The 16257-nt window shown below is 34.2% G+C and overlaps 2 protein-coding genes across 3 annotated transcripts; one reads left to right on the top strand and one right to left on the bottom strand.

The window, feature by feature from the left end:
* The first annotated feature begins 9163 nt into the window (after positions 1–9163).
* On the top strand, positions 9164–10708 carry LOC111416891 (putative nuclease HARBI1). 2 transcript variants are annotated; one of them, XR_011640679.1, is made up of 3 exons: positions 9164–9607; positions 9663–10205; positions 10259–10708. XR_011640679.1 is itself a non-coding variant. In XM_071196890.1 (3 exons), exons 1-3 carry the CDS (start codon positions 9393–9395, stop codon positions 10214–10216), a joined length of 708 nt encoding a protein of 235 aa, XP_071052991.1. In that variant the 5' UTR covers positions 9165–9392; the 3' UTR covers positions 10217–10708. The 2 variants fall into 2 exon arrangements, 1 of the variants encoding a protein (XP_071052991.1); XM_071196890.1 differs by having other exon boundaries at positions 9165–9607; positions 9663–9946; positions 10008–10708.
* Positions 10640–11967, bottom strand: LOC139430222 (uncharacterized). The gene is made up of 3 exons (XM_071196889.1): positions 11197–11967; positions 11067–11141; positions 10640–10902 (listed from the first exon to the last, which is right to left on the bottom strand). Exons 1-3 carry the CDS (start codon positions 11713–11715, stop codon positions 10699–10701), a joined length of 798 nt encoding a protein of 265 aa, XP_071052990.1. The 5' UTR covers positions 11716–11967; the 3' UTR covers positions 10640–10698.
* Between the last annotated feature and the right edge of the window lie 4290 nt (positions 11968–16257).

Raw genomic sequence — 16257 nt, 5'->3', positions numbered from 1 at the left:
TTCTAATATTTTCATCGAGCGGAGTAGTTTTGTAAAGATCGGATATTTTAGTATTGGTGCAAATTTGTTTCAAATTATTTAAATGTTTCTCACTCGCAGCGTGCCTATTTATTACGCTTTTGTGGGCAGTTATATCTGTTTTACATAATTTACAAAAAGCATATTCGTTTCCCTTTTTTACTTTTGTCGTACTTCTTGCTAACCAATTTTCAAATTTGGGTTCCGTAAGCCATGAGTTTGAAAATTTTGATACTTTTTGTCCAGTCTTTTTTTCTTCTTCATCTGAATCTTCAGATGCATGTTCAATACGGCGTCGTTTTGCCTAAAAAAACAAATAAGTATAACAAAGTTTCAAGTTAATTGCATCATTTTTCTAAATGAAATTCAAATAATAATAAGAGTTAAACATAAAATCACCTGTAGTACCCAATTATCCATTAAAACGATGAATTAAAACAAGAGAAAACAACCGTATAAATATCTCACATTTCATATGTAGCGACAAAATAAACCTTTTAAACTTATCAGCTGACCAAATGTGTTATTCGTTATTCTCTACCAACGCTACTAATACAAAAAAAAGTTACTAAAATCTTACTAAATAAAAAATCAATACCTAATGGATTAGCTAATACTTATGTTGTTTTGTCGAATTACCCGACATTACCCGGTGGGTAACGTTAGTACGTATAGATCCACTGATATTTAAAATTACCCGGCATTCGGGTAATTATCCGCCAATTGGTAACACTGCTTAGAAGACGCACCGAACGAAGCATAGCTGGCGCAGAACACCACAATTCTACCCCAATGTCCACCGTCGTGAGCCGAGCGTTCGCTCTGCACAGCATCGCGCCGTTCCTGTCTTCTAGCCGGGTGGTGATTTGAGGTCTATCATTTTAGTTTCTTCGTCACGAAGCAACCAAGTGTCCTCCACATCTTCAATACCGATGATATCTGCGTGGTGAGCTGCATCTGTGTGCATCCTTGTCGAGCACCCTAAATGATGGTCTTCTGCGTCGATTCCGACAAATCTCGAACTCCTTTCTTTTTCACTCATTCTTAAGAATAATATTTCATAACTTTCAGAAAATATCACGTGAAAATAACGCGAAACAAAAAATTAAAATAAAAGTTATTTCTAGGCCTGACATCGATTTTCAAAAGAAATTTGTTACGCCCCTATGCTTTTGCATATATTGTATCCTCTGGAATATAATATAATTGTATTCACTCGTTATGCATTGCCTGAAAATTGTGTGAAGATTCGTCCAGTATTAGAAATGTTATTTGGGAAAAACCAAATTATCATATACTTTTGAGCGGTACTGTAGGCCTAAAGAACTAGTGGAAAGATCGTGTTTCTAACGGTCATAGTATACATAGATTATACAAGTAGAGACACTTTCAAGCGGGGCGTTTGATGTGGGACCTCCGATTTTTTGGGGCGGTAATTGCACAGAATGCCAACAGATGGCACGCTACATTTACCTTAAATTTCGTCAATAGATGGCGTTCTTTACATTCACTATTATTGATATTTGATTTGATGTATATGTTACAGTCAAAGTAATGAATCCAGATATTATAAATATATACTATCCAGCCATTATTTATAATGTCTACTCAATTTAGACAAAGTGATAAAGACACAGAATTAATCACATTAACTGGCAATTTTATATAATATCTTCGAAGAATTGGATAAAGTAATAAAATAAGTCGGTATATATGTTATACTATTATTTATATAGTAATACAAAGTAAATTTAAAGCTCTCTAGCCATAAAACAAAATAATAAAAAAGAACAGAGAATAATACAAGTATTTGGTATCACTCTATAAAGACTAAAAAAATAAAATATTTAAATTCAACTGACATGAATTATGTAACTACAATAATAATATTTAAAAACAACTGAGTCATAATTATTATTTATTTTTACAAGTAAGGCTCTTGTGACATTTTGAGTTACACATGAGGCTTGACTTTTTACATTTACACCTATTAGGAACGCGTTCTCCAGTATAGTTACAATGCTGAAATCCTTGGCCGCCAAGATGTGACTCTTTTTTTGCACATTGTCTGATGTTAACTTCGTGTTGGGGAACGATATCAATTGTAATAAACGTTTCTTTGCAGACAGTGAACTGATTTCTTGCGTAAAGTTGTTTTAGAATCCCATGCTTAGTTCCTAATTTCTACATTCCTTCTGTCTCCTGAGAAATTATAAGAGCCATAATGTTTCTATCATCGGCTTTGGCGCGATCTACATCAGGAATTTTTACCACTACATTATCACCCGTACTAGCAGCAGGATATTTTACCGAAGATAGAGCTAATATTTTATCTGCTTGCTTCTTCAGTGATTGTCCAACCAATTTTCTGATGTCTCTAATATCTTGTTTCTTTTTATCCAGAGCAATTACTAATTATTCATCACTTTGCGTTATATTTGAGAGACCTGTAGTATTTTCTTGGTTGTCGGTCTCCTTATTAGGTTTTCCTGTTAGCTTATCTACAATTACATTGCTTACATTGCTTCGTAAGGGTTACGATTTATCCCTGCGTGATACGCTTTGTTCTTCATAAATTGAGTAAAACGTAATCCTTCAGACCATTTTGTCGTTTTGTTAGATTCCAGCCAAGTACAAAGCATCTTCTCTATATCTTGGTTAGCCCTTTCAACAGACCCTTGTGATTGAGAGTGTCGGGGCTTACCGTGTACGATTTTTAATTCTGGCCACATCGCACAGACTTACCATTGTCACTTTGCAAAATACTAGGTGCTCCGAATGTAGTAAAAATGTCTAGTAAATGATACGCTACTTCTTCTGCTCGTTCGCTTTTTAAAGACCGCAGTTGCACGAATTTCGTTAGGTGATCTTGATACACCATGATGAATTAAAGATCACCATCAGCTTGTGACTGCATGTCTATCAGATCAATTTGGCACCTTGAATTAAGCTCGTTGCTGATAATCGGTTTTACAACAAGACCTTTTTTTTTCTGACAAGCTTCACACAGATTCAAATACACTGTGACGAGTTCAGCAGTTACATTTTTATATTTTAATTTAAACTCTTTCATCATTCTGACTCTACCACCGTATTGAAAGGGTTTTCTCCAGATTCATCGTTTTTCAGATTTGAAATAAAAAGCTTATGTTTGGCTTGAACGATGAATTTTTTTTTCTTTATTTAATAAATTCAATGCGTACCGAAGGTCAAGAGCTGTTGTGTAATCCGACATGTCGCTTACCTATCCGGTACCGTCACAAGTTCCTTCTCCACGAGCTTCGTGTGCGTTCGGCTCGTGGGCTTGAACCATTTCAAACTACACCGTTATAAAGATACTGACAATGAAAAGCTTTATTTAGCAAGCACCGAATTTATTAAATAAAGAAAAAAATTCATCGTTCAAGCCAAACATAAGCTTTTTATTTCAAATCTACCACCGTGTCCAATACTAATATGGCAGTCGTGAATTATTTGAAAAGTTTCGTCTAAGTGAGCATAGTACATAATGGTATCACCTTCGTTTTTCACCGGAATTATTAGTTTTTCTGATGCTCCAATTTTGACGACATTCTATCTTGCTAGCCGCTGATAATCTACAGGTGTTTTCTTAGTTATCTTGTTCTTTGATTCTTTTACTTTTATAATTAAAGATAAATATTGATCATTTGTAAACAACTGATTATTTTTTCCTTTACTTGCAATAAGTTTAGTGATAGTTTCATAGAAACGTTTTTTCATTTCATCTGCCATCATCAAATACCAATACAAACGTAAGTAATCACCAAAATAGCGGCACACGCGGTGCGACCCAAAACACTACAAAATTACTTATTAACATGTCAGTTGGATTGTATTTATTACTTTGGCTAACTTTGAACAGCTGTTATGTATAATGTCCGGATAAAGTGATTACTTTATCACATTGTCTAGGCAATTTCGTTATTATGTATAGTGACCAGTCATTATGTATAATAGCAATTTAATCACAATGACTGTAACATATGCTGTTGTAAAGCACCCTTTACACCCTTCAATTTAATAGAATTGTTTATAATATTTTCTAGTTCATAGATGTTTGTTTATATAATTAATTGTTTACTAAATTGTGTAAAACAGCAACGGCATCAGAATTGGTTACTATAATTGCTTTCATTGCTAAATTGCTGATTCTGATATCGATGGTCTTGAACTCATTATTTTATATGTCATTCTGGGATTGGTCGATTGAATCGTCACAATCACGTGTCCGGAACAATTATAAAACATAATGTAAGACACAAAAAAAAAAACAATTGAACGCAAAATCATCTATCATCAATAACTGTTCAATCTATTGTAATTACTGATCGAACGGGTACGTTACGCGAAGAGTGCTGGAAATAAAGTTAAAGTTAATATAATTAGAAGAAAACTGTCTTTTATTTGGTTTGACCAACACCCACATAACACCGCACACAAGTAATATAGTATTAGATCAGTGCGTTACCGGTCCTCCGCGACCGGTAAACATTTTCATAGCCTACAAATTTCTAGATAGAGTAATAAACCAAAACGTACATGTAAAATTCTAAGGAAAGCCATATTCACGAAAATACAACTTCCGCAAATTGCCAAAAATTTCGAATATACGTAACAGCAAGCCAACGAAGTAAACCACCGGTCCCCGGGGACCGGTAACGCAGTCAACCTGTTAAAAAACATTTAAATCTAAACGATATTGTCTTTAGGTATCCAACTGTTATGGGATGAATCGAATCCTAACCACTTAACGAACACTTGATTCTGTCTTCTCTTTAACACTTTTTCGACAAGATACACATCAGGTTGTTTGGATCTTTGAAGTTCGAATTCATTTTTACGACGACCTTATCGAATTTACAATTACGAAAACAATAGCACGAATATTTCCTTTATTTAAAGTCGTTTCATTTGCGGCACCTCGGTTTACCCAGGGAAGACGGGCTGGGTTAATTTTTAAGGACGCCACGCAATTTACCACCGCAAATGCCTCTAATTGCGAAGAGAAGTTGTTCAGTTTAAAAGGAAATAAAAACAAAATGAACAATACACAAGAAATATCAAAAGTAAACACAGAAATTTTCAAGCCACAAACAATAACGTTTATTAGAAAAAAATAATAAAAAAAATGTGTGTATAAAAAAAATAAATATATAAATGAAGTGACTCGTAAATGGTTTTGAATTTGGTAAAAAAAAAAACTAAACTTTCTTTTCAGGTTCAACACAACCAAAAAAAAAAACAACTAAGAATTGACCAACCAATTACCTGGGGTAATTTAAAAAAATGATAAAATAATAATAACTAATTGACCAAAGTGGTCCGAAAAAAAAAATCAAAAGAAAATAAAACCCTATCTTAAATCGCGACACGTTCCCGAGTGAAGCAGATCTGGTTCAGGCAAACGTATAAGTGATATATAAAAAAAATCAACAAAACTAAACCCCCAACATAAACTGTTAAGATCGATTTTAAGGCGCAAAAAAAAAATTAAATACTCCTACCTCGAGATGGTGTGAGGTTTTAACGAGTAAAAAAAGTTCTTAAATAAGAATTGCGTGCAAAATCCGGAATTTCTCCGTAATTTTTTTCTTAAAAAAAAACTTATTTCTTGATTAAAAAAAAATGCCGACGTACAACGATTATCCCAAATAATCGGAAATAGCGATCACCCAAAATCCAAAAAACTAAATTTTCCAAAATGTCACCCAATACTATCGTCGTACACGTACAATCCCCTTAACTGGTTGTTGTAAAGAGAGCGATTTTCCGGGTTAATACGGCTAAAACCAAATCGCCTGATTCAAAAAAAAATTGACATGCGCGAAATACTTGAAACCCACAAAAATTATTCCCGCCACGATAAAAATTTTAAATTTCCTCGCGACCTCTACAAATCAAAATCGAAAATTTAAATTAGTTTAAGAAATAGGGAACTACAAGGAATTTAAGGATTAAAACGGGAAGATGAAAAAAGAATAATCGTTCGCCGAGCTGGCCTGAAACAAACAAAAAAACAAACAACAACAAATGGTTTGAAAATTTCGTGCTACTAACAAATAAAGTATTCGTTTAAAAATAAGAAAAGCGTTAACACAAAATTAGCACGTAACATCATAAAAAGCTCCTTTAATAGGTTGTCCATTCATATCTTCTAATAAATAAGAAATTGGATTCGAAATTTGCGTTTTAACTATTTTAAATAACTCAGTGGTCCAGTTGGGTAAATATCCCTTATCGAAGACATGCTTATACTTGCTAATGCGAACTACATCTCCAACATTAAAGTTTCCTTTACCAGCAACTTTAATATGATTGTACACCGTATTGAGAAGTTTATTTTCTACAGACTTCGAATTTATTTGAGATGGTTTCATTTTCGTGGTTGAATGCTTTGAATTGTTATATTGAGTTGTAATAGCATCCAATAAGTGTAACCATTTATGATTTCCGTAAAGACTAAACATTTTATACAACTTTTGTTTTATAGTTCTAGTTACACGTTCAGCTATTGCAGCCTTCATTACACTATACGTTGAATAATGATTAATCTTAAATTCCATCATCAACTTTTTGAAGTGTGTGTTGTAAAATTCCTTTCCCTGATCTGTTTGTAGATTTTTAGGTACACGACCTTCAGAGAGAATTGAACGTAACGCGTGTATTACTTCCGTTGAAGATTTATGTTTTAACGGACGCATCCAGAGATATTTTGAAAAACAATTGATAACCACTAAGATGTATTTATGTCCAACATTGATTTTATCAAATTCAATCATTTCAATAAGATCAGATTGCCATAAATCATGGATCCCCTTCAGTATAGTTCTTCGTTTAGGAAATAAACGTCTAGCAGGACGATGAAGTTCTTCAACTATAGTTAGTTTCGTTTTCAATACCACCATTCTTACTCTTATGGATTAGGTCCAACTTTATTTTTCTCCGATATATCTAGTCGTGAATTTATAGTGCTTTCCACATCAAGTAGACGATCTGCGACATCCTGTATCCCATTTCGAAGATTTGTTGTGAGTTTATCAAATGAATTTAAATTAGCGTTGTATGATTTTTTTAGAGTTGTAATTTGCTGGCCATTTAACAGGATTTCCGCGCTAATTTTTTTAATGTCGCGTAAGAGTGTGGAGTTTTTAATATCAATTTCTGTTGACAGCTGATCTATACGTTTACTATGACCTCCAATAATTGTTTGAAGGTCCGCTATTATGACGCTAATTTCGTTTAAGATTGTAGCTTTCAACGTTTTACATATTTCGTCTACTAATTTTATATTTGTTGAGCGTTACATAGTTTACGTCCCTGGATATCATAATCACCATCTATGGTTAGAGGTAATCCAGTACGTCGTTGAAATGTAGTTATATTCTCATCACTCAATAGTCTATTCCGTGAAGAACGAAATGTACGACCAAACTTATCTATGCTCACACCACTTACGCTTGACCCACCGCTCATCGGTACATATAAATTATTGTTATTATGATATAACACCGCTCTCTTTCAGTTCTTCTATAATGGATGTAATTTCATTAATATGGGAATTGTTATCTGCCGCATGTGACGCGTACAATAATCTCAATCGATCTACCAACTCATTAACATCATCCCAGTATTTATACTCAACGATTTTAGAGTTCACTTCAAGATGTTGTCCGGATATTAATCCACCTCCTGATTTTTTTCCTGACGTTTTTCACCTCCAAGGATAATATGAGATGGTTTAAATTGAACAGTCTTCGATCCAATCATCCAATCGTTTTCATCAAGATCATAACGTATACCCATTCTCTCATCTATTTCCCCTCTTTTATCAAACGTATAATATAAATCCTGAATTTGTATCGGTAGATTTTCTATACGTAAATCCTCCGCCTTCAATTTTTGTTTTACATCCGGCGTTTTAAGTTCATCATCGCTTTCAGGAAATGTTAATGTTTTTCTAAATCCTGGAGTTTTATAATCAGTTTCATCAAATTTTGTTTTAACGTCTACACCGGTATCATCAGTATGCGGATAGTGGTGATGGTAATGTACGGAAGAAGAAGGTTTCACACCACTTAATTTATTAGTTATATCTTTCAATGAATCACTTAAAGGCTGATGGAGTTTAGCGACAAGACGATCATCGTTTTCTCGACCGAGTTTAAGCGGTAAATATTTTTTCTTAATAGCATTTGTTATGTTAATTATAGCTTTATCTCTCTCACGTATGGAACGCTTAGTCATTTCATCTTTATGTGACATGCTTACTCTCACAAATACCAGATAACAATGCAATAATTTAGTCTGGGTAAATAAATTTATCCATTCCTATACGATACCTTCTGTCCTTTACTTCAAAATCTTTCATAATAATCATAGGGTTATATGTATCATCATTCCAACACCGTTTACAAGCTTCCTTGAAAACATCAAACTTCATATCGCTGTTAACATGTTCATCGTACACATGTTTTAAATTAACCTCGGTTGTATTAGGTGTTTAGGTATCCGCGTATAGGTTTGCGTAAGGTAGAACGAATCAATATTATTATGTCGTTACATACAGAAAAATGATCGAATCATATCCTATTTATCGCATGCTACATCGTCAAATATGAAAATTGAGTTTAGCTTCAGACGGATCTATAACGGCATCATTATCGATGAATCTATAAGGTCCTATTTCGGATAACTGTTTCATAATCAATTCTAAAAATTCATATTTCGGTTGATGTAAGGGTTTTTAATATATATAAATATTTTCAAAATTTAAACCATTTTCATCGAAAATGGGATTTAACATCAAATTGGTTTTCCCACATCCGCTCGGACCGCATACTATTGCTCGTATACTGTTCGGTATGAGGTCGCCATGTCTACGACTGGTTATCGGTTTCATCATCGTTAACCGATCGAGATCGGTTGTGAGAGATGGGTGTTGCACTACGCGCATTATGAAACTAAAATGAGTTTTAATCTTCATGTGCGATATACACTGTTGGAAATAATTCACGAGCACACCCTATATAATCTGAACGCGTGAAGATAAATCCATAATATATGCGGAGCACAAAGGTTTACTGTAGACGAGTTTATTCACGGAGTTTCGAGTTGTTCCGTCGCGGCATTGTTGACTGAGCCGCTCTTCTAATGCCCGTTTGCACAGCAATAGTTAAGCGTCGCTTTACGCTAAGCTTTCCTTAAATTTTTAAATCGGTTTGCACCGTTGTTTAAGCTACGCTTATTCTCAGCTTAATTTAAGCGTTCAATGTTCGGAGTTTACCGGTTAAGCGTAGCTTTAAATTACGTGAAAAAATTTATTTGTCATTGTGTGACGTGAAAATTGTGAAAACATGGATATTTTTGACGACGATGAAGATATGTTTGGAAATGATGCAGAAATATTAGAGATTGTTGATTATGGATTTCCTAAACGGATATATCTACGGCGCAATCATTTTGAAGATTTGGATAACCTTACATTTTTTCAACGATTTCGTTTAACAAAGAATACTGTTTTAAACATTTTACCACTAATTGAAGAAAAGCTTGAATATCCTACAGACATGTACGTAAAATATGTAAATAATAAATATGTAATTAATTATTGATTCTTTTTGTAGAAATAACAGCTTAAGCCCTATGGACCAATTATTAACATGTCTACGTTTTTATGCTACAGGTGGACATTTGTCAACCATATCAGATTTTATGGGGACTCATGTTTCTACATCATCAAGAATTATTAAAAATGTTTCAATTGCATTAGCTAGTCTATCTCATGCTTACATAAAAATGCCAACAGAAAATAATATTCAAAAAATACAAAGAGATTTTTATAATATTGCATTATTTCCAAGTATTGTAGGATGCATTGATGGCACCCACATAAAGATACAATCTCCAGGTATATTGACATAATTCAATAAAAAAGAACCTTAACTAAATAAATAAATAATATATTCTAGGAGGAGAAGATGGTGAGATATTCAGAAACAGGAAAGGCTATTTCTCTATAAATGTCCAAGTTGTGGGAGATTCTGACCTTAAGGTGCAAGATATTGTAGCACGATGGCCAGGATCAACACATGACATGACTATTTATTCAAATAGTAGAATACGTGCTAGGCTAGAAGGTGGAGAATTTAGAAATGGAATTATTCTAGGTAAATTGTAAAATGACATTCCTTGAACCATTAACATAATTACCATGTTATAGGTGATAGTGGTTATGGTGTAGGTAAATATCTGCTAACACCATTACAAAATCCAGAAACTGCAGCAGAAAAATTGTACAATAAGGCCCATATCACAACACGAAACTCTGTTGAACGCTTGTTTGGTGTATGGAAAAGGCGATTTCCCATATTAGCATATGGCATTAGGTTAAAATTAGCCACTGCTTACGCTGTAATTGTAGCATCAGCAGTACTACATAATATAAGTATTAGTATGCATGAAGAAGAACCCCCGGAACCTGATATAGATGCAGATGAATTTGAAAATCTAATTCAAGTAGGAAATATACCAGAAGTAATTAATGGCGATAATATTCAAGGAAATGTCAGAAGAAATGAGATGATAAATTACCTTAACCGTCTATTATAAAATATCAACATTATTATATAACATTTATAAAAGATTAAATTAATTTAGATTTTAAATATTTTCTAATTGTTTTTTTTTAATTTCTAAATCTAATTTTAATGCTTCCATACGAAGTTTATGCTCTTCTTTAAGGCATTCCATATACTCCAACTTTTTGCAAACTAACTCTTCGTATTTTTCAGCCAATCTTGTTGATGTAAATGTTTTCACAGTTGTTGGCCTCCGACGACTGACTTTATTTCTTTTTATTTGTGACTGTAAATTATAAATCGTTATCAATGATAAACAATATTTTAGAATATATAAATATCTACTTGTAAGTTATTTATATTACAAATGCGAAACACGAACACTTTTAAAAAATCTGATGAAAATTATTATAATTTCTAATTATTACATTTAACTAAGCACATACTTACATAATTATTTTTCTTTGATGTTGTTGAACTGGTACTTTGTCTCAACGTATTTGAAGTAATGTCTTTTGTATTTGTCTGGAAATAAATACATGTGACGTTGTAATTCATATTTGTTATGTTTACAGTTTACCTGATCTAAATTTTCATTAATTCCATCCATGTAGTCTTCAATTACAGTTGTTGTTGTTTCTTCAGTATTATTATTTTCTGTTAAGCATGGATCGATTGGATGTTCTTCCACATTCTGAATAAAGTCACTATCAAATTCATTTTGGAACCCGTACAACGTTTTCTTGTTGACTAGGGACAACAATAAACCGTCGTCGGGTTCAATAATCGTGAATTGTTTTCCTCCGCCTGTTGTGTATATGTGTTTTCTTTCTTCTGCAACTTTTTTTCTTAATATTTTTTTTTGATTTTCATAATACTTTTTCAACGAATCAACGCTTCTATAACATGAATTTGGCGACTGACTGTTAAATTCGTCAGCTATAACTTTCCAAATACTTAATTTTTGTTCCGCAGACACACAGTCTGTTTTTCTGTTTTCGACAATGTTTTTGTAACTGGAAACTATTGATAATAGTACTTCCTTTTCGCGGCAACTATAATTAAGAGAACGCATTCTCTTTTTCTTTTCCACGTCCATTCTTATTCGGAGTTGTAAAAAGTACAAATTTCGCACACTAACTTTGAAATGTCAAAACCAATTATTAAAAAAAGATTATCGGTAATACAGTTTCCCATTTCCACCGATTTAGTGCGTTGTTGCCTAGTTTATTTTTGCTTTACTAAACTTTCTTAAATATATTGCGGTGCAACGGATTACATTTAAAGCTTGGCTTAAAAATTAAGGGACGCTTAGTTAAGCAAAGCTTAACTCAAAAACGGTGCAAACGGGCATAAGTGGAACATTCCGTCGCTATGGAGACCGAAGTGGATGGAAAATACCGGTTGTTTTTAGTGTGAGGGACCACATTGTTATCGTGCTCTGTGCGCAAGGGATGGGCGATCGCGTAACTTAAGCGAGGAATGTTTGTGGGTATGCACATTGAGGATATATCGTTCTGTGAAATTGCGAGTCGTCTCGAGCGGTCGTTATCGGCAGTGCAACGGGCATGGCGAGAATGGTCTGAGGTAGGACATAGGTACTTTCAACCGCGGCCGGGACGGCCCTGCGCGTCCCCAGCGTTTGCCACCGGCTGGGGAAGGCGCACTCACTACGCGAACTGTACGGCGCACAGTGGTCTAAATTCGAAAAAACCCGAACAAAAATATTTTAACGCAGTTTAGGTTGAGATAATTTTTTGAAACTTGGTATGTGGCTATAGGACTATATGCTAAAGACTTTGTGAACTTTTGGATCAAATATGTCAACCGGAAGTACTAATCTACTTGAGGCCACAGTCTATTTTTTTCATATAATTTAGGTCCTTAGAATTGGATAAATACAAAATTTTATACAACGCTATTAAATCGTGAAGGATAGCTAAATACAAAATTGTTTAAACTAAATTGGTTATATAGTTTACTTCGATGTAAGGTTTCTATAAATAAATCTTTAACTACAGAGTGTCTCACATATCTGGTTCGTTAGAACTTTTTCAGGTTCCACTATTCGTACAATTTTGAAATTTTGGTAGCATGGGTTGTTCATTCGGAACTTTCAATCTAAAATATTTTCAAGATGGCTGCCACTTCCGGTCTACCGAAGTAGACCATAACTTCGGTATTTTAAATGGAATGCTATAGTTTTTATTACACCATTTGATTGTACGTAAAAAATAGGTCAACTTTTATGAAAGTTATTGGTACCTAGTGTTTTTTGTTTTCGAGTTATTTTGGTTCTAAACTTTTTTTGGTAAATTTCACCATGCTCTTTAAAACTCCATATCTCAGCCAACGTTCATTCAAAAAAGGTCTAAATTGGTACGATTATTCTTCAAGTGCTGTCAAGTAGATTGTCATTTGTTGTATCGGAGTATCTTATACAGGATGGTCAAAAATTGAATTATTGTTTCTCCATTTTCAATGGCGAGAAAGTAGAAAATTTTAAATGGAACGAACCATGCTTTTTTAGCCAATCAGAAATGAACTTTAATTCTCTATAAATTATCTACGTTGCTTAACAATATGTGTTTCTTCTTGTTCTGTTTCAGACCGTTCTTCGTCATCTTCATCTTCGTTGCATCCTGCCTCATATAGCTCTTGTTCTGATTCTTGTTCTTCGTCATATTCATCTTCTTTTTCGCCATCTTTTTCTTCTTCCTGGTCTTCTACATTGTCTATTATAAGTAATCTTTTAGTCTCGATACTCATCTTTTTATGTTTTCTAGAAATGTGCTGTTGAAAATTACTTATAAATGGATGTGAGCTGGGGGGGTGAAATGGGGCTGAGTAGCAGTCTTTTAAATAGATCTTCATTAGTATCCAGTCTACTACATTTCCTTATGTGGCACTCTCTAAATTTTCGGATTTTTTTGTTATTAGCTTCTTGCGCTTCTTCCGACAACTCTCCAATAGGCAGTAGAGCTTCTTTAATGACTGCAGATCCATGTATCAAAATTTTATGAACGCTGGTTGGCATATAGTACCAACTATAAAATGGACGTACTTTTCGGCAGTTTTGAAACAATATTTATCAAATTCATTGTAATTAATATTGTACCCACTGTTTATTGCAGCCAAAACAACGCCAAATCGCTGTATTAGTTCCTCGTCAATTCCTTAAATGAAGTATAAAGTTATTAGTACATGCGCGCTTACTATAAAATTGTCATAACAGTAATCTCTGATGATAATTTATTAAAACTACGTATCAACTAGTCACCTTCCAAGTTCTAATTTCTAATCTATATGAAATGTGAAGCAGACACACAAAAAGCCGAATGTATGCATGGAGAACAGACAAACCAAACTTAAAACCTTCTAGCTCTACCGTTCATCTGTGAAATTTTTGCTCTGCATAAATAACATTCCATTCCAGATGATTCCTTCAAATTCCCATCAAAGAATTACAGACCTACAACATGTATGAATAATTCAAATAAAGTTTTAAGAAAACGAAGACTTTATACCTTGCCATCCACCATCGTGAAATAAAGAGAAAAGTTAACACTTACACATTTTGAGGTATATGGATGAAGGGAGCTTATTTGGTTTGAAATATATATTTTTCTTCGGTTCTTATAAGAGCGGCATTTTCATGCACCCATTGTAGTCTAATCGGTCTACAAAACCGTATAGATTATGGTGTGGGGTTCTTCCACAATACAATATTATTATCATTGTCTTCCAATCGTAATGGGACTAGGAAGACACAAATAGCGAATCATCTTTTCCCTCTGCATTTGTGATGAACTTTTGTTTATAAGTTGAATGACATCCGTTACCATCAAACCCCCACTTACAACGTAATATAGAATTTCCATTTACATTTGGATAATTATCGAAACATTTAAAAAAAATTTTTTAAATATTATTTAATAAAACTGGTTCGAAGTGTTTCTGAAGAAGGTTGCAACATGGCATCCGAAACGTCAAACCTTTTCTTAAAAGACGCACGGCAAAACCCGAAAGTTTCTAGTGTTAGTTCTAGTTTTAGTTTTAATTTTAGTTCAATTTACTCCGGCCGTGAAAGCCTTCGTACTTACAAAAAAAGTAGATATTTCAAGTGTTCCAGTTTTTTGCCGCACTGTATCTAACAACCACTTCCGGTTGTTAGATATGCCTGAAACTTTAAGTCTGGTATTCTATTATTGTTATGCAAGTTTACACCAAATATACGAGATTTATCTTTTAAGAAAAAGAATATAAGCATTTTATATGAAAACGGTCAAATAACACACTCAGTCACTGATCAGCTTTGATCGTTAATATCTTGGAAAGGAGCAAGTTAAAGCAAGATGTGGTTATGATGTTATATAGAGCACATCTCAAAGAATAAGAATATTCTAGCGACAAAAGTTCTTCTTGCGTCTTCTGCGAGATATATATCTTAAAACATTTGGTTGTAACTTCAAGTAGGTGTTAATTAGCTTTAAAAGAAGTGCTTATTACGTATTTCTGCAAAAATATTTTAAAAATTAGAAAAGTGCCAAATGAAGACCTTTCTATACTGTTCAAGATAGCAACAACGCATTGTCTTGAAAAAGTGGACCGAAGTGCACCGACAACCGAGCATTATGGTATGGAGTGCAATTACATATGGTGGACGTACACGTCTGCTGCGTGTATAGCAGACCATGACGGGTCAACGATACGTAGATGAGGTGGTACGGTCCGTTGTGCTTCCCTACGTTCGGCGGCTCCCAGGTACTATACATACACGACAACTTACGACAGCACATCGGGCGTGTTGTACAGACCTTTGTGAAAGGGCACCGTATACGAATGCTTCCATGGCTAGCTCGGTTTCCGCATCTGAATCTGATCGAACATGTTTGGGACATGACTGGTCGGAGACTTCTACGTTATCCGGCTTCCTCGGCTAACGTTGAGGAGCTATGGAGGCAAGTTGAGGTGACATGGTTGGCCGTCCCTCTCGCTACAATACAGCGACTTATAGAGTCCATGCCACGTCGTGTAGCGATGGTACGCGAAGCTCACGGGGGATACTCTCGCTATTGAAGTTTCTCCTCCCAGCAGAGTTGTGCCGCTCTCCATGTGAGAGTAAGTTACACTACTTTAGTACTACTTCCATACCAAATTTTATTGCGCTAGACACACGCGTTCAGATTATACAGGGTGTGCTCGTGAATTATTTCCAACAGTGTATTACTGAAAAAGTAGGGGAATGTAACCGGTTGTGGGCCGGGTTTCATTTTTTGCCCGTAACTTGAATTCAAGTAAAAATTTTTTCGACTTTTAGATACTAATGGAAAGCTAAGGGCAGTAGCTAACTCAAAAAACATTTTTTTTTTTTTAATTTCGCGAAAATAAATTTTTTTTCACAAATTTTGTTAAAAGGTTGTTTTTCGCCAAAAAAAATTTTGTAACCGGTTGTGGGCCACCCCGGAAAATCTACTACAAATGCGAAATAATGAAGAAAAATCACCAAAAAAATATGAAATATCTAAATTTATTCATCAATACAGCCTCTAGTGGCAAAAAACATCAAGAAAATAGCACTTTTTCTAATTAATCATCGTCCTCTTCAGTTTCGCAATTTTTGCATGTAAAATAGCTCTTC

The sequence above is a fragment of the Onthophagus taurus genome, chromosome 6 (genome assembly GCF_036711975.1).
Source record: "Onthophagus taurus isolate NC chromosome 6, IU_Otau_3.0, whole genome shotgun sequence".
NCBI lineage: Eukaryota > Metazoa > Arthropoda > Insecta > Coleoptera > Scarabaeidae > Onthophagus > Onthophagus taurus.
This window is presented reverse-complemented; position numbering and strand designations above follow the sequence as displayed.

What these genes read in the sequence shown, in the direction of transcription:
- LOC111416891 (XM_071196890.1), top strand. Translation starts at nt 9,393, where the DNA reads ATGGATATTTTTGACGACGATGAAGATATGTTTGGAAATGATGCAGAA. An exon ending in CTTGAATATCCTACAGACAT is followed by an intron (nt 9,608 to 9,662) that starts GTACGTAAAATA and finishes TTCTTTTTGTAG; the next exon opens with AAATAACAGCTTAAGCCCTA. An exon ending in CATAAAGATACAATCTCCAG is followed by an intron (nt 9,947 to 10,007) that starts GTATATTGACAT and finishes AATATATTCTAG; the next exon opens with GAGGAGAAGATGGTGAGATA.
- LOC139430222 (XM_071196889.1), bottom strand. Translation starts at nt 11,715, where the DNA reads ATGGACGTGGAAAAGAAAAAGAGAATGCGTTCTCTTAATTATAGTTGC. An exon ending in TTAATGAAAATTTAGATCAG is followed by an intron (nt 11,142 to 11,196) that starts GTAAACTGTAAA and finishes ATTTATTTCCAG; the next exon opens with ACAAATACAAAAGACATTAC. An exon ending in CATCAAAGAAAAATAATTAT is followed by an intron (nt 10,903 to 11,066) that starts GTAAGTATGTGC and finishes TATAATTTACAG; the next exon opens with TCACAAATAAAAAGAAATAA.